General features: G+C 38.2%; 1 protein-coding gene and 1 non-coding gene across 2 annotated transcripts in view; one reads left to right on the top strand and one right to left on the bottom strand.

The window, feature by feature from the left end:
- Positions 1–514: 514 nt before the first annotated feature.
- trnaa-agc (transfer RNA alanine (anticodon AGC)) lies at positions 515–587 on the bottom strand. The gene has a single exon. It is a non-coding gene; the product is annotated as a tRNA-Ala (tRNA).
- Positions 588–3753: 3166 nt separating this feature from the next.
- Positions 3754–23144, top strand: part of LOC148812183 (guanylate-binding protein 5-like) — a 31334-nt gene continuing 11943 nt past the window's right edge. Inside the window, exons 1-6 of the mRNA XM_088908643.1 lie at positions 3754–3825; positions 15287–15709; positions 16692–16940; positions 17581–17711; positions 19576–19868; positions 20919–21090. Of these exons, the coding sequence (XP_088764769.1) occupies positions 15300–15709; positions 16692–16940; positions 17581–17711; positions 19576–19868; positions 20919–21090 (1255 nt within the window). The 5' untranslated portion in view covers positions 3754–3825; positions 15287–15299. The remainder of the gene's footprint in view (positions 3826–15286; positions 15710–16691; positions 16941–17580; positions 17712–19575; positions 19869–20918; positions 21091–23144) is intronic.

The following is a 23144-nucleotide window of genomic DNA, read 5'->3' as shown; positions in this document are numbered from 1 at the left end:
TTGTCATGCGTCCTTACTTGGGAAATGCAGAAGCAAAAACTGCCCTCTCTCAGCCACCGAAACGTGTGCGGCTCGCCTTGCGCTCTCTGCGCCTCGCATATTTGTGGAGCTGTCTGCTCTTCTTTCTGTTGAAGTACTCAAGTTACGGGGTGTCCTGCAGCCTATGATGTTCTCACTGAGAGCTTTCAAGATTTGAAGGAAAACTACGAGCTTGATGGCTCAAGTCGAACGAATGTGATTGTTAAGCAATCGATGATCAAAAGCACGTCTTCTAACAATCTGTGAGAGTATTATCAGCACTGTTTTCACTCGGATATACTTTTCACTTGCTAAGCTGACAAATTGGACGAGAAAATGCTGGAGACACACTCAGTGCAGACTGAGGTTGGGAAGGAGGTGTGGCCCTTCAACGCTTGACAACTGAAGCACATTCTCTCCGCAACGGAGGAGCACCTGTCAGAAGTTGCAGAGGCTAAACGAGAGCACCGGGCTCCTGGAGCTCCAAACTCAGACCTGGAGGATGCGGGAATCAATCCCGCTACCTCTCGCATGCTAAGCGAGCGCTCTACCATTTGAGCTAATCCCCCTCGCTTCATGCTTCTCGGCATCATGTCTTACCGCCTCTGCCCCTCTTGCCGGGCACCGCCCACTGCCCTTGGTCTTGTAGTGGTTTGATGGGTTTACTGAGACAATTATTAATTGTAGCAGTAATCACGAGGTTGTTCGTTGGGGCTTTTAGAAAATCAATCGTCAGAACAACTAACAACGCACACACACGGGTTCAATACACGAGATACATTTATTAATATAAACTGTGCACCAAACATATACTAGTCTGCCTGGATACGAGCGGCAGACCTTACTGTGAGGGTTATCAATATACAAGGTATATAATCTCGAAGAGATGCCAACACAAAGAGATACACAACAGAGAATATATGTCAATATATATCGTTCGGTTACCAAATCGCTAATCAGTGTTATTACCCACTGTTACTCTAAACTCGGAAGTAAATACATTACTCATGAATTAAATTGATAACAACTTGTGTTGAGGTACAATTGAATTCTCGAGACGCAATGTAGAACATGGGGTTTACTTATCCACTGTGTATGGATGTGGAATCTCCCGGCACGAACACCAAACCAGCTGACAGGCTCTGTTGCAGCCTCTGTTGCAGCGGTTGTCCAATGGGCGTTGTCCTGGCGTCCTCTGGCTACCGGCCAACCAGTCGAGGAGCAGCTTGGAGTAGGACGGGCAGAGGAATCTGACTGCGGCGTGCAGGGCAGTCGTTGCTCCGAGGGGATCTACCAGCAGTCCGGCTGGCTAGTAGAAAGTCTCTATGCACAGAGTGTGACCGCGAGTCCTCACAAGTCACTCTTTTGCCTGGGAAGAAGCTGGTTCGTTCCCGGTCCAGCGCTGCTTCTGAATAAGCTATTCCGGTTGTCGACGAGGGTCCAACTGTAGGCTGCCGTTGATCAAGCGGAGCATTCCCGTTGGTAGAATTCTGAGTACGTACGGGATCCTCGGCCTCGCGCTTAGAACAAAGTCCAAGTCCCTTTGCAGACAACAGCAGTTGTCACGTGATTGTCTCTGAGGATGCGCGAAAATGGCCAAGGAGAGCCCCGATCTGAGCTTGCGCTCCCTTTTTGACCAAGACCCAGATGTGTGCTGATTGGTTGAGAGTTTGGCGGGCATTGGAGACCCACGTGGTATTACCACACCCTGCCAGTCCCTGATTGGTTGGTCAAGGTGAGATATAAGTCACTTACTCTTGACACTTAAGAATGCAGTCCAGATGTCCATTTGGCACTCCCTAGACTGATAGGTGCCAATGGATGACCATTGATCATGATAGCCAGGCTTAGCTAAGTGCATCCCCGTCTGGGAGCTTGTTCCTTATCAATAGAAAACATCCTAAATCAGCCTGCATGAATACTTTCTCTGTGGCTGCACCACAGAGATGGAGGGTGAGATGGGGCCTCCCTTAGGACAGCATACCAACACTTAATTCTGTCTTATTAACAAGCATTGCCGCTACACCTCCATAGTGGGTTTTTATCACTTCAGTTAGCAGTGACCATGACAATAAGGCTGAGCTTCACCTCTGTAATTATTACAGTAGTACTGAGGTGTTAACTATTTTAATTAGCAGTCCAGGACAGCTTAAACTTTCACTTTATCCTGTCTGTCCGTTATTTCTAACGGCCCAGGTCTCAGCTCAGATAGCTTAGCTTACCCAGCACCTGAGACCCCAGAGTCTCCTCTCCATTACAGATGAGTCAGAGCGGTTCTCAGGTGAGACTCACTACAGCACCAACACCCACCTGAACAATCCAGTCACACTGAAAACCTGCAGGCATTAATATGTGGACCTACACAATTCACAGGAATAGGAGACTCACTTGCTGAAAGAAAACTCCATACTGTTATGCCACGGCCCCGGAGGACTCATCATTCCACCTCACATTCCAACACAGTTCCCAATTTGCCCATTTACCCCTGCCTACTTAATGCTTCTTCACACTCTCCCCTGGGCTCATATGAGGGTTTTTCCTGGTTAGAGCTACTTCTATTTTTACTACGACTTACTACTTGGTTTTTGGCTTCCTGACCCTGGTTTGTTCTCTGACTACGTCTCCTGGTTTTGGTTTTTGTACGTTTTGTTGGGTACAAAAAAAAACCATTCTGGTTTCTACTCTCGGCTTCCTCATGGCTCCACATCTGGTTTTGTACTTTTGCACCAGCTTGTTTAATACGGCTTTCGGACCTCGGATTGTTATATCGACTACATCTCTGGAGATCGTTATGGTTTTCTGCATAGGGCTCTGCTATTTCGTAACAAGCAGTGGTTTAGAGGACGCACTGTGAAATTATTTGCAGGGCCTTTTCCATTCTTAGCTAGGGTCCTCCCTATGTCCTGCTGTCAACTGTGTGGTTATCCTTGATGCTACAGGAAAGGACCTTTCTGAGGCGGCTTGGCTGCGTTTAGTCAGGGTCTCTAGGAGTCAGGGCTCTGACGGGAGTTAGCTGATTGCAATTGTAATTTAAGTATTTTTCTGTGTAAAGAAATGTACGGTACACAGGGTTAAAACAATTACATCATGTCAGACAGGAGGTATGCTAGAGGTCACAGAAGAGACGAGACTGGCTGTTGCTGATACAGTATGTCTCCAGCTACAGATAAAGACTTGACTTGTTCAGACATTGTCCTCATTGGTGGTTATAGAGCACTGTGTGGTTAGTTTCTGAGAATAAAATAATCTTGTCTGTATGGACAGGATAAAGTCAAAGTAAACTGACATATTTTGTGTACTGCACATTTCTACGGGGCCTATCTCTATAGACATTTCCACAGTATCTCCAAACTTCCTCCTCACCACTGGGCAAGAGCGCTACACTAGTTTAACCCATCAATCCCAATCCAACAATATTTAGACAGGTTTATGAACTGCACCTTAGACCCTTTAATATAACCAGATTATGTGAGTTGTTTCAATTGCAGGTGCTTTATGGAAACAATTCAATTAACATACAAAGTAGTCTAAAACCTGTTATGATTAACTGTTTAGTGCTTATATTTCAAAGTTTTATATTAGAAAAATGTAGTAGTCTCTATAGGAAGTTTTCTTTCTCTGGGATTTCCGCGAGTAGTTTATCAGTATGAAAAGTTGAAAGTGAAAGGAGGGATAGTTACTTACTCCCTGTTCTAGTCATGATAAAACTCGAAAGTGAAAGGAAATGTGTGTCTATAAAACTCCAGCGCGGTAATCTCCTTCACCACCTTACAGATTCGCACCACAGAGGAGGACCGGAGGATACAGGTGAGATGATCATTTGTTTCGATCAGTCACAATCTCAAACTCAGCACAGCCTTCAGACAAGGAGGTATCGTGTGGCGCAGATTGCTGGCATGTTAGATTTCTGCTTTAAATACATCTGAACTAATAATAGTTTTGAAACTAATAGAAAGATCTCCCACTCTGGACCTGTTTCAAGTACAAGAAATGAGATTAGTTTGGAGTCTAGGCTTTTTTTGTTACTGACAGGAGATTTAAACGTAACTATCGAAAACTCCAGGGTAAAGGGCGCCGGACAGGATAGAGCTGTACAGCTTGGAACTGTCTCCTCCTCCTGTTCAGATACAGCTGTAGGAACGGTTTTAAACAGAATCGCATTATACAGAACGCTGAGTTCACCGTGTTTAACAATATGCAGCGATCGAATGGATTAACCCAAGTGTCTCCAACCTACGGTATCTTTATCCGGCCCGAGAACAGAGGAAAGCATCACCACTGCATGCTTACGCGCAAGTGTTAAATTAAATAACCTTTACCTCAGGTTCACGTTTGTTGTGCGTGAGTTTTCTTGCATTGTTTATTTTACATCGAAATGTCACGAGCTAAGTGGAGAAACGTTGACGAAGAGTGCCGTATTATTAATAAGAAAACTATTTCGTGATTGAAAGCAATAACAAAGCGTTGTGCTTAATACGCAGAGAAACCGTCGCTGTTCTCAAGGAATATAATATCCGAAGGCATTACGATACGAAGCACAGAAATACTCAGATGTGATTGGCAAAATGCTTTCAGATAAAGTAGAAGCACTGAAGAAAAACTTAATTTATCAGCGTGAAATATTTAAAAAAGCGATCACAACAATCAGAATCCATTGTAAGGGCGAGTTTCAAAATAGCACGTCATAGCTAAGGCAGGGAAACTATTTACTGATGGGCAGCATATACAAAGAAAAAGTTGCTTTGCTCGAACAAATATGCCTGTCATCTAATACAACTGCTCGTCGCACAGAAGACCCGGGAAAAAACGATTATTTTGCACTGTATTCATCATCATTCATCAGCAGGCTTTGTGCGGTAAAAAATTACAATTATCTGAAGTAATGGATAGTGACAGTGAATTTTATATGACAGTCCTCCCTTAATCGTCGTCAGTTTAAAAACGTCCTATCTGAAATCGAGAGTGAATATCTGGACGTTCCGTACCACTGAGGGGTTCGCTGGATCAGCAAAGCCAAGTACTAGAGATTTAGTGAATTACGCACAGAATTCGATATTTTCATGACTCAAAGGACACGACCTATTCTATAATTTCAGATTTGTTTCAGATTCTATAATTTCAGATTTGTTTTCACTCGTAAAATCCTTCAGACAAAAATTCTTCAGACAATAATTCTTTTTGGACAAACAAGTGGCAGCAAACAATTTTGTTCAGTTCGCAACTTGTGAAAAGTAAATGAAAGAAATGAATGTGCCGAACCTTTTCCGATTCCGTTCGCTTTACATGTGATTTCACATTTGAAGCAGCAATTTCAGGACCGTTTTCAAGATTTTAACAGTATCTCACAGAACCTAAGATTGTTCAAGAACCCTTTTGCAAGTGAAGTTGAAGATCTTCAGCCTGAGTTGCCGCTCGAAGTAATTGACTTTGCTGCGAATAACTTGTATAGGGATCTGTTTAAGGAAAATGATTTGTTAAACATATAAATCACTGCCTGAAAGGTGTTTTAAGAACATTCCACGAGCAACTTTTCTAACGTTTTCTGTCTTCTGCCTCCACATTTTGTGTGAACAAACATTTACAAAGATGAAATATGTAAAATCCAAATGTTGAACATAACTTTCTGATGAGCACCTTAAGCAGATTTTGATTCGGGGGCGACTAAGTTTGAACCAGAATTTGAGGACATTCTGTCACTGAAGCAATTCCAAATATCGCATTAAATTTGCACACATGTATGTGAATATTTCTTCTAGTTCTATTTGTTCATTTGAATATTACAATATAAGGGGTTTCATTTAATTTATTATAAGTGTAAATTGTGTTGTTTATTACGTATTCCTCCATCATAAAATACCTACCCTCCCAGTGTCTGGCCATCTGGCCTTTCTTCCGAAGCAAATGTGGCCCTCGAGGAAATTAAAATCTGATTAGGACTGAAAATCTTTTTTTCCAGTCAGTCACCACATATCTGACAGCAACAAGCATTTTGAAATAAAGTCACGATTTATCCTTGTTTTGATGATCAAGCGTGTTTACATCGGATAACAAGTTAAAGAGAATCGCAGACAGGATCCGCCACCGCGCAAGACCATGCTGTCACTGCATGATACAGGTGTGAGAGGAGTGAGCAATCGAGTGAAAATCTAGAACCCAACTCAGAGAGCCTCTGTACCGCAGAGGTGCTTTGGTCTGAAAACAAATAGTTTCCCCCTTCAAATTGGCTTAGCTGAGCTTAATTAAGTGTAAAAGGGGAAAAATACGCGTTGTAGTACTTTAAGGTAGTGCAAAGGGGTAGTAAAAACTGTGCAAAGGGGTCTTCTCAGTTAGTAAAGCACACATTTCCACTGAACTCATCTTTTAAATTGTCGAGGATCTAAAGACTTCCTTAAACCAATTTTAAAGACATAGATGGATGAAAATCGTCATTTATAGTGAAATTTAGATAATCATTTTTTTAATGACTTCCCTGAATGTGTAATAAACATCACTCTATGAAGAACAATAGTGCAGAATGTTCACAAAATGGCACAAGCAGAGCATCGTTAAACATCGTTCAACCTTTTAATCTTAATGTTTTAAGCATAAAAGAATCTCTTCCTGCACCTTTTACATTATAGAGAAAGCGAGATTATTCGTTAAACAGATTCAAGAACTCCCGTTCTAATTTCATTTTCAAATACTTTGAAACAATACAAAATCCATAGAAGTGTCTCCACCCACATTTACGTTAGAGAAATGGGTATCTGTTTGCTTTAAATTAGACATTTTATCATTTCTGATTTCTCCTCTTATCGGAGAAGCTACAGATATAAAAATATTTAACCTAACTGACTAACACAAATGCATTTTTTTGTGGTTAAAAGCAACATATAATATAGCTGATTTATTGTGCACACCAGATCATCGTTGTAGAACTGAGCTGTGGTCAGGACCAGAGGGGAACCGCACAGAAATTGAATCGTACTGACCGATTCCGGCACAAAGGTGAGCGAAGGAAATCACTCCTAATACCGATTGCAGAGGACTTGGCAGCTGAAATTAGTCGCTATCTCTGCACTAAAATATATCCTCTGTTGCAACAAACACAAACAGCTGCTGCCGTCTAGAGGTTACTACACTAACCAAGTTAGTACAGTGCTAAGCGGATCGCAAGGGAAAGTTCTGAATGACGGAGAAACGCATTACTGAAATAATATCGTTAATATGAACTTAATTTAAACATTAGTGGCTGTTAATATACTGTATTGAAATATAAAACTGAAATTGTATTCCAGTCTTGAAGCAAGTGTCATCATTTTGATAATTTGTGATAGATTTCTGGGAGACATACTGTGACGTAGATTAATATTCTATGGAGTGAAGTGAACTAAAATCTAGGCAAATACACCTTAGTAAATGGGACTCCTATAATGTTTTTGCTTTCTTCTAGTTCTGCTTCTAATAGTCCCACTAATCCTATGTTTGCCTTTGTATTTCATATACATAAATGTAGCTGTCAAAATCTCGACATTGAATAGTTTGGAAGCACAGATAGAATAGATTAGTAACGATGGCACAAGTGCCCAGAAATGCAAAGGTGTTTATTGTGAGGATGTATCTTTCGACCTTTTCGGCTCATGATTACAAGACAGGCCGCTGTGTCAAGATCATTCAATTTCAACGAACTTTCAGATTTAGCACGCTCTGCTTAAGCTCCGGAGTACTTAATGCGGTACTATCAGGAGATCATTTCCAGCTCTGAGTTCAGATGCAACGAAAACTGCTGGGGACCAAAAAAAGCTGGGGACCAAATGAACTTGTGTTTAGTACGGTGCTGAGGGTTCAGCATCGTTGTTGTTCAAATTAGCAAGAACTGCCGGTGCTCTGAATCAGAGCTTTTCAATTAGTCTGTTCAGTGCGTTAATATGTCAGCCATAATTATTCATTTATCTATCTTGTGTTAGTATATAACTGAATGTTCTTGGCAATTTAATGTTAATTTGAATTTAAGAACGGCATTTATATTGAAATAAACCAGAGAAGGTAACTGCTTATGAGATACTCAATTGCATTTAATCACAAACGAACAAACTATAATAGCAGCTGCGTGTTAAGCTTGAACATGTTTTATAGCAGTTTTTATTTCCATTGATAAGTTATACTGATTCATACAGAGATCCTTCAGACAAATAAAGCAAACACATTGCTATTTCGGTGTTATAATAGGCATAAGCTACTTTTGTGTCTGCAATAATTTTAACGTAAATGTTATGCAACTTCAGGGGCTGCATTTGTTGTAATGTTTGTTGTACAACTCATCTACATTAAGAGTTTTTAATTAAAATAAAGGCGCGTAGTGCATTTTCCTTACAGCTGAGTGAAAACAAATGTTACACAAAGCATCATCTAATGTCGAACAGCGTTAGTCATTTTATTTTTTAAATAGAATTAACATCAATATGTGGATTTGATCTACAAAAACAAGTTACATTTACAGCTCTAAAAAGAAAAACTTAGAGCTCTGTAACAGATCTTTTCAGTTAATTGCTGTTCCTCTGATCTTGAAATTTTAAAACCACCTTTTCCTTGCCTTTCATGTGGTCTGTGTGTGTACTATTCCATTAACAGCACCGTCACTGAGGCATGTGCGGTCTTGCTCAACCCTGTTACCGACTGGATGGGTCTCCTGTTCGTCTCCAAATCTTTCCGCACATTTCAACACCATTATTGTTGGACCACAGCCACAGATACGAGAAAGGACACTGTTCCAAAGAATTGTCTTAGATTATCACTTTTAATAATATGTTTTTTTTCTTTAACTTACCCATACCTTTGCCTATACAGTACAACTTATTCTTTGCATCCCCAATATCCCTGCTTTCCCTGAGAAACACAAGTGAAGACTCAAATCGCAAAGAAAAATACAACAAATCTATTCAATTAACTCCCAGATGTAACAGAACACATGTAAGAATTACACTACATTTCAATTTGTATTTCCTTGATTTCAGTTCTCTTCCCTCCCCTGGTTATCTGAAAAATTAACTATCACATACAAAAGGGTTAGTGTTAGGTTAAACATGCATTATCTGTAGTACAGCTACTGATAAAGATAGATATTAAACTTCATTATTAACAGATTACACTTTTATTAATAAATACTTGTATTGATAAATAATTGTTGTGTCTGGAAAGCAATTTTAGGTAAATTTTACAATAAATGTCAAGCTAAAGATGCTAAGTTCATCATTTAGTGAAGGTATCATTTCCACTATGTTCAGGAAAGTTCTAATGGGATCCAGTGCTTAGTCCGCTACTGAGTTGCTTAAAACCTGTGAAGAGGTGGTTTAAATTAATCTACTACTACAATAATATCTAGAGGGCAGCAGTTGTTACTTTGGGTTCATTGCAATTCAGGACAGGTTCAGAATGGAGCTGTGGACAAATTTCAGCCATGTTCATTGCATTTGATCTTAAGTTTGCTCACTAGTTTTGCACAGGCTGAACTCCAGTTGGTTCGCTGCTTTGGGGTCGATGCAATTGGTCCCTTGAGTTATGCCACCAGGAGAAATTATTTCCAGATTTGTGTTTCTTTTGTAAAACCCAAAGCACTGGAAACATTTTGCTGAGATTAAGTTAAAAATAAGGATATTAAATTATCAAAACATTAAACAAGTGAGATCCCATGTAAGTAGATAAAGTCTCAAAACCGTCCTGTTTTATTGTTAATTACAGTTAAACCAGTAAATCTGAGATACTGAAGTTTGGAAATATGCAGTACATACTACAATGTTGACAGATAAAATTGTATTATTCAAAGTTTAAGGCTGTTTTAAATGCACAGTGGAAACAAACGTAATGAGACTGAAACAGAGCCCTTTCTGTATTTGTGACAGTGTGTCCCTTACTATGAAAATTAAAACAAGCAGCTATGCAGTTGTTGGACATGTTAATATATCTTGTTGAATGGAGAGTGCAATTCTTATATTGAATTTCTCTGTGCAACTGTCTGGTGCTACAGCTGCCTGTCAGTTCCCAGGTGAGTGAGTCACTGTTCATATGTCCTGAGCTTTTGAAGGAGGAGAAGTCTTTAGGAAAAATCCTCCTGCTGAGTTTTATTCATATTGATAAACTGCGAGTCTCTGCAGTGCTGGGTTTGAGAAGTCGTCTGTTACAGGCAGAAATGACCTCTGGGGGGCTAGGCCTTTAACTGGTTTTACACATAGACTGTTGATTCACATGGTTTAAGTTCCATTCACACAAGCCTGACAAGCAGCTTTGCCACTTCCACAGCCCTGGGCCTTCAGCACTCCTTCAGAATGAGTCCCCAGTCTCACTCACTTCCTTCTCTCCCCTTCCGACTTGTACTTGAACTTGAACTTGAACTTTATTGCCATATGTAACCGGTACTGATACAATGGAATTCTTACTTACAGAAAGTCTCTCGATTGTAAAACAAGTGTAAAAAACAAAACAAAGTGCAAACAGTGCATCAAGACAATATACAAACAAACAATAGACAATGTGCAAGTAAACATGTAGACAGTTTGAATGTACACAATACAGACGTTTAAACAATGCCTGGAGATGTGCAATAGATAAGAAATCATAAAGAGGTAGATGGTGATAGTGTAGGTGTGGTCCGAGGGGGATGGCTAAATGTGTTCGCCAGTCTCACTGCTTGTGGGTAGAAGCTATTGAGGAATCTGGTGGTCAGTGTCCGTATGCTCTTATATCTCTTGCCTGAGGGCAGTGGGGTGAAGAGCTCATGCCCAGGGTGGTGACTGTCCTCTGTGATGGCCAGAATTCTACCACAGCAGCGGTCCTCATAGAGCTGTTTAATCTCGGTGAGACCGCAGCCGATGATCTTCTGGGCCATATTGACCATTCTCTGCAGTGCCTAAGCAGCTGTACAACTTTATCCCTGTAAGTGGACTCGTCATCATCACTGATCAGTCCTATTATAGTGGTGGTATCTGCAAACTTAATGATGCGGTTGTCGCTGTGTCTTGCTGTGCAGTCGTGAGTGGACAGGGAGTACAACCTTGGACTCAGACAGCAGCCTTGTGGGGTTCCAGTGCTCAGGGTGAGTGGTGTTGATGTTTTATTGCCTATCCGCACCACCTGTGGTCTCTTGATAAGAAAGTCCAGCAGCCAGTTGCAGACAGAGTTGCACAGACCTAATCCCCTGAGCTTTGTCACCAGTTGACTGGGTATGATGGAATTGAATGCTTGAGGCACTGCAGACATTTCTCCAGGAGAAATGTCAACCTCCTTTGTGGTCTGGGGAACTCACACACATAGCCACCAGCTTTCACAACCTTCACACTATACCCCTTAGTCCACTACAGTGGATTCCTCCTACTCTACACACTATTTCTTTACTTACTATCAAAAGAATCCGTGGGGTCAGAGTGCAGGGTCAGTCATTTATATAGCACCACTGGAGCAGCTGGGGTTAAGGGCCTTGCTTAGGGGCCCAACAGAGCAGGAATCCTCTTCCTGCCACCGGATACGAACGGGCAACCTTCCAGCCATAGGTGCAGATCCTTAGCCACAGAGACACCACACTACCCAAATTAATTAACATTCCTACATGGCAGAGTCACAGTGGAGCCTGTGTAACATATTTTCTTGAGAAGAGGAAGGTAGGCAGTCCTTTTCCTCACAGTGAGGATAGTTTTACATGGGTCAGCTTTGCTGTTATTATCAGGAAAAGACAGGTGTGGAAACATGCTCACAAGCGAGTCATGAACATGCAATGTATACACATTGGATAATATGAGCACATATCTTCTAGACAATTGCTGGAAATAATAAAAACATTAAGAAAGAAACGCAAAACAAAATGTTAGATTATACATCTATTAGAGCAGAATGCAAATCAGGGAATGTTATATTAGTTTCAATTTAAGCTGTCAACCAGGCCTCAACTGTCTGAACTTACAAAATTAATACAGAATGTTTCAGGGGACATTATTCCATCTGGAAATGGCCTCTGGACATATGACAAACAGGAGTACTAAAAGGTTAAAATCACACAATATAGTAATAGTAAGGCCTCATTTGGTATACTGTGTACACTTTTGGTCACCACACTAAAACAACAACAATATATATATATATTTCTGTTAGAATTAGGTCTGATAACTACCAGATACAGTTTGGGACTCAGGAGAATGTCCTACACTGACAGACTGAAGGACCAAAGCCTTTATGTCTTGAACAGAGAAGATCAAGGGGATTTGATAAAGTATTCAATATCCTCAAAGGCACTGACAAATTCATCACAATTAAATACAAATTAGAAGACACAAGTGAGGACTACATGGAACTATATGTAAAGCTGAGAACAGGAAGCTGTGCATCAGATGGTTTTGGAGGGTTGCCTGAATCTTCAGTAAATCATGTACAGCACATGTGACCAAAGCTTAGGCACTGCTGTAAGCACTTTCCAGCACAAGTCCAAAACCATGTGTCCTAGGTTACTGAAACACCAATAGAAGGATAAAACAGGTCTTGTGATCTGGTGTTTATCACCACACCAACCCTTAGATGACCATATCCTCTGAAAACACAGCCAGTTTAATGTGATAATTAACACTGTGCTGAACATTCCAAATTCAAGATAAAGGTGAGGTTGATCTGTGTGAATTCAAATCCAGATTCCTTCAGTTTATTAAAACAGATGAGTTTATTAGAAATACAATTAATACAACAAAGGCCTTTGGAAAGTAAAGTGGAAATGGTTGGAAATAGAGAATTTGAAAAGTGCAAGTTGCTAAGTTATAGAGTAGTGTTAACAAAGTCAAATTCTAATTTGAGGCAGAAGGCATCATGTTACATTAAGTCTTTATCAAGATAAACCAAACACAAAGTTAATAAATATATATATTAAGGAACAGTGCAAACTAAAAAAGCTTTGCGTCTGTATTGCTTATGTCTTGGATAGCGGGGAAGTAGGCATCATCTGGTGCGGATTTGTTAAGTAGAAGACTGCTGTGACTCTGCTCAGAAGCTGATCCAGAGTTGCTGTGGAGCTCAAGTAGATGGGCTGCTGGCTGGAGAGGGTGGAGCAGCGGATCAGACTTTACTCCTCTTGTCTAGCTGAGCTCTTTGTTACTTCTTCTCCCTTGTCTGTTGACTTCCTTTAGACTTGACATCCACTAGTAGGACCTAACGTCTTCTAAAACTTCCAGACTTCCAAAGTGTGGCCCTTGGCTTGCTCTATTGATTAGCCTCAGACAAAGACATACCAGAGTCTTTTCTTCCAGGGTTCTGGTTGGCCAGTTCAAACCTGTGATTTGCATATCTCTCCTTCAGAAATTTTTATTGCTTCTAACAGGAAAGACAGGATAAAATATCCAATAATTGAGAAAACTCAAAACTTCTTCTGAGTAAAACTTACAAATTTAATATTAGATTATTAGATTTCTGACCTACTCATGCTTTGCCCATTCATTTGATACCAAACAAGTACAGCCTGTTTATTTCTGAAATGATAATGATGAATTATATTGTATTTTAATTTAATAATTTAGGTTTAAGCTTTCGTAAGGGAATGAAACATGTGGCAACACATCCAGTACTTAATATAGTCTTTTATCAATACAGAATGAAGGATGCAATTTTAATAGGTCAAAATTCTGACTTGCTTTACAAGCAATTGGAGAGGATTGTATCCTCATGTATTCACTAGACTCAAACCTGGACCCTCAATCGATGTTGATGGATCAGAATAATCTGAAAAATCCTTTCAGTAATGCTTGTTGTAACCAGGATTCCGATTGTTCCATCTATTTAATTATAAATTGCCCTTTAATTTAAGACCATACAAGTGATACAGTAGTTACAGGCATTTGCTCAGATATCCATTGTTTCTCTTAGTTTAATGCAGTTGGTTCTGTTTCTTTTAAATGTGATAAATAAAATATCTATTTATGGATGATTTTAAGGTATGTTTGGGCAGTTCCTTTAAAATGAATCTTAAAAAAAGTTCTTCTTGCATTTCTTACTAAGTAGTGGCCCTTAAATTATGGCCTCGTGTCAGGTGTTGGGAAATCACCTCTCTTGACTTGAGAATCACTAGCCCTGTTTTGTTTATGGCTAAATGGTTTTATGTCTGTTTCAGTACAATTCTTATCTCTCCTTGAGAGAGGTTCACAGTCCTTCTAGCCTTTGTAGAAACACAAAGTATAATATAATAACCCCATTATTCAGAGATGCAGGCATGCAGACTTGTTAGCAAAGTTTGGAACAAGCTAGACAGTAATATGGTTAAATTTAACAGCCTGTGTGACATTGTGTGGGTTTTAGCGACACCTTTCACCGGTTTCAGGCTCAATATCCCAGACAGAAGTAGAAAGTCAGCGTGTAGTCGCTCCATATTTAGCTTTTCGGAAGGTTTTTAGGGCAAATGTTAAAACTCAGTTAAGGATTTTATTTCTCTGAAGTAGAGAAGAGAGGATTTTCTGAGCTGAGGGCTCATGGTCCTGGCATGAATGCTTAAGTAGCCACTTGAGCCTTTAATATAATGCTCCTAATTAAAGGTGATGATGATTAGAGAGATATTCACTTGGCTGTTAGGGAAGAGTGATATTGGTTTTCTCGTGTGGGGCCCTCTGGTGGTGATTAGAGATTTGGGAGGTGATTTGGGAGGTGAATTTATTTTGTTTTCTATGTGACACCTGTCTTTATTTTTCAAGAAACAGCTGAATGAGTCCCCAGATCAATTAACTAACTACCAAATGGGAAAATTAGCCAAATGGCATTTTTCATATTTATATTGCTCTAATCGAGTATAACCATAGGCAAACCAGTTTTCCCACAGGTCACATTTTTATGCCATCCAGTCAGAGCTGACTTCATGGTTTCAAATAATCTTGCATAAATCAGAACTCTGTCTACTCCCTTAAGTTATTTGTGATCACAAAATAATGAATGTTGCCTAGCTGCTGTTGAATCAGGAGTTAGTCCCCAACTTATAACACTGTTCCATTATATAATCACTTCCAAGTTATGACTTTGACTTATAATGCAAATTTCAGAATCAATTTGTATTGCTGGTTCAAGGAATTGTGATAATGTGTAAGACTAATCAATATACATTAACTGTTGACAGCTATAGTACGTATATATGTTTTTACAGTCAATTTGTTGTGGCACAGGTATCCTGAATGAATTAATAAGAATCAGAACCTATAGAATTTTTACAAAATTCACATAGTATAAAATAGTGAAAAATGAGTTAATGTATTCTTAAGTTAGTTTTCTCTTATTTTACCAGGAGCAGAATAGGCATGATGGCAACTCCACAGATATTCATTGAGATCCAGAATGATAAAGTTGTACTCAATGAGAGGGCAGCTGAAGTTCTGTCAGGAATGACAGGTGTTGCAGAGGTGATTGGCATTGTGGGTAAGCACAGGACTGGAAAGTCTTACCTGCTGTCTCGGTTCTTTAACCAAGACCAAGGATTCAAAGTTGGACATGGAGTGGAAGGATGTACCAAAGGCATTTGGATGTGGTCCAGACCACACCCTTTCCACACAAATGCCTGTCTCCTGCTTCTGGATACTGAGGGATTGGATGACTGTGAAAATAGGCTCATAACTGATAAGACTATATTTTTACTGACAACACTGCTGTCCAGCAGTATAATCTTCAACATCAAAGGATGTATAGACAGAAGCGCTATTGAAGAAATTCTGTATCCTTGGGAAGAAAACATTTTAAACTATACAACAATATAAATTACTAAAAAAGAAATCTTGAGCTTTACATAATCCTCCAATTTCATGAGCAGATTTAGTTTTCAGTTTAAAGTGAATTCTGGGGTGAGCTGTGGTGATCTTTGTTTATGCTGATTTGTGTCACCCATGATGCCCAGTACTGTTACTGTACCAGCTGTGTGGAGTTGTCTAATTGGAGAATTAGTTAATATCATTGCTGGGTCACTTCACTTCACCCCTTTCAGTACTGAACCACAAGTACATATGTGCAGTCAGAGTGTTAATGAAGTCTGCTGTAAAATATTTTTTATAATCTTATGACAGCTTCTAATCATATGAAACTGAAACTGAAACAATCTAATTATCTAGAACTGTAAAAGTCCAACAAAAGCCAAAATAAAAGCCAAAATCAGATTTCTGGAGCATTTCAACAGGACATTACAGGAAAAAAAGGACAATGAAGACTTATATTGGAATTTAAAACAAATATCAAAATTATTGTTTCTGACTAACAAAGAGATTATAAATAAGAAAATATTATTATCCATGTTAAAACCAGGTGGTGCATTGGCACTGTGATTATCATTGCAGCCTTGCAGCACTGGGCCCTTGGTGTAATTCTTGGGGTGCTCTCTGCATACTCTTTGCATGGGTTTCCTCCAGGTGCTTAACCAAGTGGTTTGGTAGAGTTGGCCCTGGTGTGAGTGTGTGCCCTGCGATGGATTGATGTCCTGTCCAGGGTGTATCCTGCCTTTTGCACATTGATTCCTGGGTAGGATCCAGCTCCCCTGGGACTCTGAAATGGACAAGTGCTTATTGTAAGTGATGCAGTGTTAAGAATTTTTCAAATAGGAACTGTTCAGTGATTTAAAAATATCAGCAATGTTAAACTCTATTTTTTAATTAAAGGCCATTATCAATGTGACGTCATAGATTTTTTTTTCCTGAAACCCAGTACAGCTGCCTCTTACAGGTTGTACATCAGATGTCTTTCGTCAGTGAGGAGAAAAATAAGTCACTTAAAGATTACCTTCCGAACTTGTTCTATATGCTGATAAGAGATTTCCAGTTTGAAGAATTTGATCATGATAAGTTTAAGGACAAGTTTCTGAATGCCTTGGATAAAGAAACAAAGACAAAATATAAGGAAGTCTTTGACAAAACAGAAATTCATATTCTGCCACAACCAGCTCTTGGGAAAGCGCTCAAGTAAGTATACTTTTTATTTATATATAATAATATAATAAACTATTCAGGAATTGCCAAGCACTTAAACATTCTGTTCTTGTTATTGAAAGTTTGCTGTGCTTTATATAATTTCTCCTTTCCAGTGTGTGTACAGTATTTGAAAGGAAGGGTCAAATATCATCTGTACTCAACAGACTCTGCTTACTTCTGTCTGTAATTTCCTCTCAAACTCAAACCTTCTGTTTTTGTTGTCCCCTCACATCCTTGCTAATGTATTAGGATTTGTTTTGGTGAGGAAAAAACAAATGAGGCACAATCTATTCATAGATCATCTTTTCTTCCTTATTTGGTTTTCACCTCTGCTAAACAGTTTTGTTTTCTGTCACTTAGTCTTACCCCTGTACCCCTATTATTTTGATTTGCCTGACATCATAATATGATATTAATTATCACTCTAATTATTATAATAATTATAACATTCTACTGTTCCTAAAATCCTATTCTATCTTACCTGATGGATCCACATTTTAAGAAGTAAACTATAATTTATAAATTTAAGTAAACTATAATTTCTATTTACATTTCTTTATTATATGTAAGTTTGGTAATAAGAGCATGCTTACTTAAGTGTTTTTAACATATGTACTTGATTCCTCTTCAGAAACCTCCCGGAAATGAAAGATGAAGATTTAGACCATGACTTTCTAACATCACTCAACACCTTTGTGACCACTGTTCGTGATAAACAGTCTGCTCCCAAGGCAGTGAAAAGTCACGTCTGCACACCAGGAGGTAAAGCCTTCACAAGCAGCTCTGTTAAATGACAGTGGATATTCAGTTATGCGACTGTTGTCAATTACATCTCTTGATTTTCTTGTTCAAATTCTAAAAATGGAATGAGCTGACGTAAAAAAGCACTTTTTTAGCACTTTGGCTTTACACTTTGGACAGTACACCTGGCTGAGGAACTGACAGTGCTGGTCGGAGATTAGTGTTGCCACCTTACTGAAGAAGGATGAGCCAGGGGACCTGCTGCAAAGGATGTTGGGGTGGAGGGAGGGGTCTGTTACATTGGCACATTGAAAATGTCTCCATTTTCATCCTTTGTTTTAGCATATTTATGGGACAAATTAACCTCTTTTATACTGGGAGGTAATAAAATATCATACATGGTTTTGGTTCCCCAGAATTATATAGTGTATTCAAGAGTGATCATTAAATGAGTAAACTAAGATGTCAATGCATAGAGAGACTTGGCTGAAGCCATGTTCCCAGGCTATAGGGCGAGGAAACTTTAAGCCCAGTTCAGAGAAGAGTGAGGGGCTGGTGCAGAGGTGGAGACAGGGGGAGGAATGAATTCATGAGCAAGGAGGAGAAAACCTTTACGTTTACAGTATATACACTGATATACACTGATCATTGTGTCAGTGCTGGTGCACATTAAATAAATAATAGTAAGGAAAAATCGTCACATTTTGTAGCAATAATGTTTTGTGATTGTATGTATGATTCTTCTTCTTATATTACCTTGAAGAAACTAGAATTTAAAATGCTGTCCTCATCAGAATTCAAAGAACAAATAATTAAATTGCAGATTTCTAATTGCAGTTTCATTTTTATTCCTCAGTTTCTGGTGAAAGATGTGATATTTTCCCTGAAAATACTTATTTGCTTTGTTACATTTTCGTGCAGAAATGTGTTTTTTTTTTAAATAGGGACAACCAATGAATTTTTACGTCATTAATGTTTCAAATAATTCTGAATGTTATCACTGCAATTGTTGCAACACTAATGTGTTTCATTACTGTATATTGATAGTAATAATATGAAAAGTGTGTTAATGAAAGAATGTGTATTTTTTAATTAAGGAAATTACTTCAGGAATGCTCACAAATTAGAGCAGCTGAGGGAAAATCCATCTTTGTTTTTAATGTTGTAAACGACATTAAAAACTAATTTTATTAATTTCTGAAAAATCAGTTAACCAAATGTAAAAACTTGTCTCAGCACTTATTTTACTGCTGAGAAATATAAGAATATTAGATATATTCTTATATATATAAGATATAAGAAGAATATAATATATATAAGATATAAGAAGTGAGATATAAGCAATCTTCTGGGAAGAAGTCAAAATGTAATCTCACCCCCTTCACCAGGTGGAAGAAGATTTCCCAGAGAGAAAGAAATGCTTCTGTAATATCAAAAAAGTCCATGTGGCCACTGACAGCAGCACCTGGAGGACACAAAGATTCTCCAGTATTGGACTCATTCAGTGAAGAAAGGAAACTCAGCCCCTTGGTCTTTAATTTCTTTTGACATGTTGCCCCAACTTTATGTCTGGGAATGTCAATCAGATGTGTCTCTTAATGCCTCAAAGTGCAAATATGGATCTCACACAAAGCATTATAAATATTAATGTTTACTGCCCTGTAATATTATTAAATATTTTTAAAATCCAGGAAATATTACAAAGAACTTTTCATTATTTTATTAAGTGTTTGAGGCATTAAAAGCATTACAGGTGCTGTCAGTTCCAGTAATTACTGGTTGTATTTTTATGGTTTTTTAGTATAAATATACACATTTTGTTTGTTCTCATTTGCTTAATCTCAACATATCACCACCTGACATTACTCTTTTCCCCTCTGTGAAGCTGTTGTGGAGCTGGCTCGCTCCTACATCAACATGCTGAACAAACAAGACAATGTCTGTCTGACAGTAGCTGCTCTGGAAATGAATGAGGCCTGGATAAACAAAACATTTCTATTAGCAAAAGATAACATGGAAAATATTGTAACAGAGATGGAAGTTCACCTTCCACACAATGAAGATGCACTGTGCAAAGACTACAATGAAAAATGTGACAAAGTAATTGAGGAGTTCATGAAAAAGCTGGAATATACCAGTGGCATGAATCAAAAGGAAGAAAAGAAGAAGGAGTTACAGGTAAATCTAAAAAATAAAGTTTGTCAGTAAATACTAAATACTAAATTAAAATATCAGTAGAGAATGAATACTGTACTTGATTTCATTGTTAAATAGTTCTAACTTGTTTACTTTGTTTATAAAAAGCATACACATTTGCTACATATAAATATCAATAAGGCTGAAATGCTAATATTTTCTGAAAACCTGAATATCTCCCATCTTCCTAAATAATTTTTTAATCTAGTGAAAATAATTACACTGTTTATTGAAGAGCAATGAAAGTATAAGTGTCTAGGTTTTACATTAATAGCTCCTTCATTGCATACATGAATATTAATTAGTCAGCAGATAGGTGTGTTATATGTTCTTTGGGATAGCAAAATACTGAGCTCAAAGCACAGATGACCGATGTTAACGAGTTCCTTAAAAATCTGTATAAAAAGCCAAAATACATGGGTTTTTTATGCAAGAATGGTGAAGGTTTGCCCTGCTTGAGTAAAACAAATTGCCTGGTTAACAACAAGACTCATTCATGCCATCAGTAGTCCAGGAAAAAAAAACAGACAACCACAGAGGTATTTACTGATCTTTAGGAAGTGATGTAATAGAGAATTAGAGTACCAGAGGTGAAGGAGACATTGGTTGCTCCATTTTAAAATCAACTGTGTCACATTAAGGAACAGCAATGCATTGCAACACATTCACCAATATTTCCCAAGTAACATTCGCCTCCTAAATTAATTTTCATCATGCCATGCTGTGTGTTGTATCACATTTCACAAAAGTTTTTCAAATTGTTTTATCATTAACAGAAAAAGAATACATAGATGCACAAGTTTGATAATAAAATAAAGGGAAAAGTGACATTATGGTTTTGTATGCCTTAGTAGATATGGTCTAGTGCAGAAAAAGGAAAGAACAAAGTGTATATCTTCATTGAAGCAGCAAACATATTGTTAATTGAAACTTTAGGAAAAGCACTTTAGGAAACCTGTAATTATTGTTTATATTCCCTTTTCTTTGCTTATTAAAACATGAATTTCCATCAAATTTTACCATTCCACTTAGAAACTGAAAGACCAATGGCTGAATGAACTTTGTAAAAAGAATTGCATGAAAAGATTTACGAATCTAAAGGATAAATACACTAGAGGTCTTCAGAATCACAAAGACAAAGAAATATTTAATGAAACAATGAAGAGCATAAAGAAGATCAGAGAAGAATACTTCAGGTTTCACAGTAAGTTAAATTGTCGGCTCAATTTAATTGAAAACAATACTTTTAAAGTTGTTTTATCAATTGTTACAGTTTACTTCTGTTTTTTTAAGAACATTTCAGTACACAAAGAATGAGCTCCCATGGTGCTCTTAGTTTTTGGCCTGACGTGCTTTGTGCACTTGAGTGTTTAAACTCAGTGTTTAAACTTGTTTCCACAAGGCTGTACCTTTAAACTGTTGCTTGGTATGACTGCGGACCAGCAATTGACTTTAAGTTGTCTTGTGTCTTCCACAAACGCAGCAGAAAGTTAATTCTCTGCTCAAGGATCGTGGTATATTTATATGATACAGTATACAGTATATACAGAAGCAGCCATTCAAGGTTCACAGTACAAACCCGTACCGCACGCAACTAACCACAAGCATATGCCGCGGTAAGTGATTGGCTGTCCAAAAATACAGACAGGGGCACTCGTGGTGCATTGGTCAGTAGTGAAAAGATTTAATCATTTAATCTCTTTACTGTGCACATTTTAATCTGCTTAGTATTGAATATTTATATGGAATTTTACCACTAAAGGGAAATTTTAGTAGCTGAGCATAAAAAGAAGAGGAACATAACGCATCTGAAGGTCATAAACGATATTAATTTAGGAACATAAACATATTACTGTATGCAAACTGTACTGTATATGGCTGGTCTTGGTATTTTAAAGAAAAAATACACACCAGTATTCCATTTCTCCCTAAACATTTTAAGCATCAAAGTCTTACAGTACATGTGGTTATTTTGAAACGTTTTTACTTGCTCCTTCTGACCATATTACTGTACATTTATATACTTTGTGAAAAATTGATCTTTTTAACCTTTGCTAATACGCTCGTTATCGAATAAACAAAAGCATACTTTTAGAATTGGATAAATAGGGAATAAAAAATGGATTTGTGTATCTAAATAAATTAATAACGGTATAACTATAGTTCTATATTGATATGTGTATTGCTGTTTCAGTGGATGTCTTATGATTCGCCTTGGTGGCGTAACAGCTTAAGTGACTGATGTATAAGCATGAGGTTGGATGTTTCAATCCAGCAAACTCTGTGAGTTTTCTTTTAACAAATAAACATTTCTTTGAAAAACTTAAATAGCAAATATTATGGACACTACAGTATATTGACATTTTTTATATTGCTAAATATCACATGTTCGTACTGTATGTACACAGCGGTACCACAGGTTGTAGGGCGTAAATCCACATGAGCCCGAAAGCCCTACATTAACGTTGTGCATTTGCCTGGCGCTGCGCGGTTTACATCTCTCTCTGCAGGAGTGCTGGCTGTGCCGAATTAAACCGGTTTCACTGTTTTTTTCAAAGTAGGATAGGACGAGTCTTCCAGCAAAAGACACTCCACCTTCCCCCACGGACACATGTTTTCTTAGTAAAACAGGTTCACAGTGCGAAGCTGTGTCAGTCTTATGTGTAAAGAAAATCGGTTTGAACACCATGGGGGCTGTTTTTAATAAGCTGCTGAGTAAAGAATAGGAATTTTCCTGCTGTCAGCAGTATTGTGTATATAGTTTTTTTGTACAGGCTGTGAAAAGTTTCACAAAAAGAGGTCTTTAAAATTAGGCTGGTCAAATGATTATTTTAATTCTTAAAAAATAAATAAAAAACAAGATATAATGATGTGTTCCTACTTAGACATTGCACGACTTTAAAAGCTTAAAAAACAGGTTTCGATAGTTAATAACCACTTGATTTTTCTTCCTCGTGATCAGCTTAGAATCTCTGTTTACACTGTAAGGTTTTTACTACTTAATTAAACGTTTAAAATACACGAATTTCATAAAAACAACACACGTATCGAATAAAAAAAAATATTCTGTTATCTTCCTGGTATGTAGAACAGATCAGCAGGTTTTTTTCCCCCTATCAGAGGCTCTGAAAACAGTGTTCTGCCCACTGCACTGTGTCAGAGGGAGAGGTAGCATTGGAAAGGAGAAAGCGCGGAGCTCAATAATGCACAATGGCTGTGAAGCACCAATTGCGTTCATAACTTAGTGTTTAAAATTAA

The sequence above is a fragment of the Atractosteus spatula genome (genome assembly GCF_055471065.1).
Source record: "Atractosteus spatula isolate fAtrSpa1 chromosome 10 unlocalized genomic scaffold, fAtrSpa1.hap1 SUPER_10_unloc_3, whole genome shotgun sequence".
NCBI classification, from domain to species: Eukaryota; Metazoa; Chordata; class Actinopteri; order Semionotiformes; family Lepisosteidae; genus Atractosteus; species Atractosteus spatula.
Note: the sequence above shows the minus strand (reverse complement) of the source record. Positions and strands in the feature narration are given on the sequence as shown.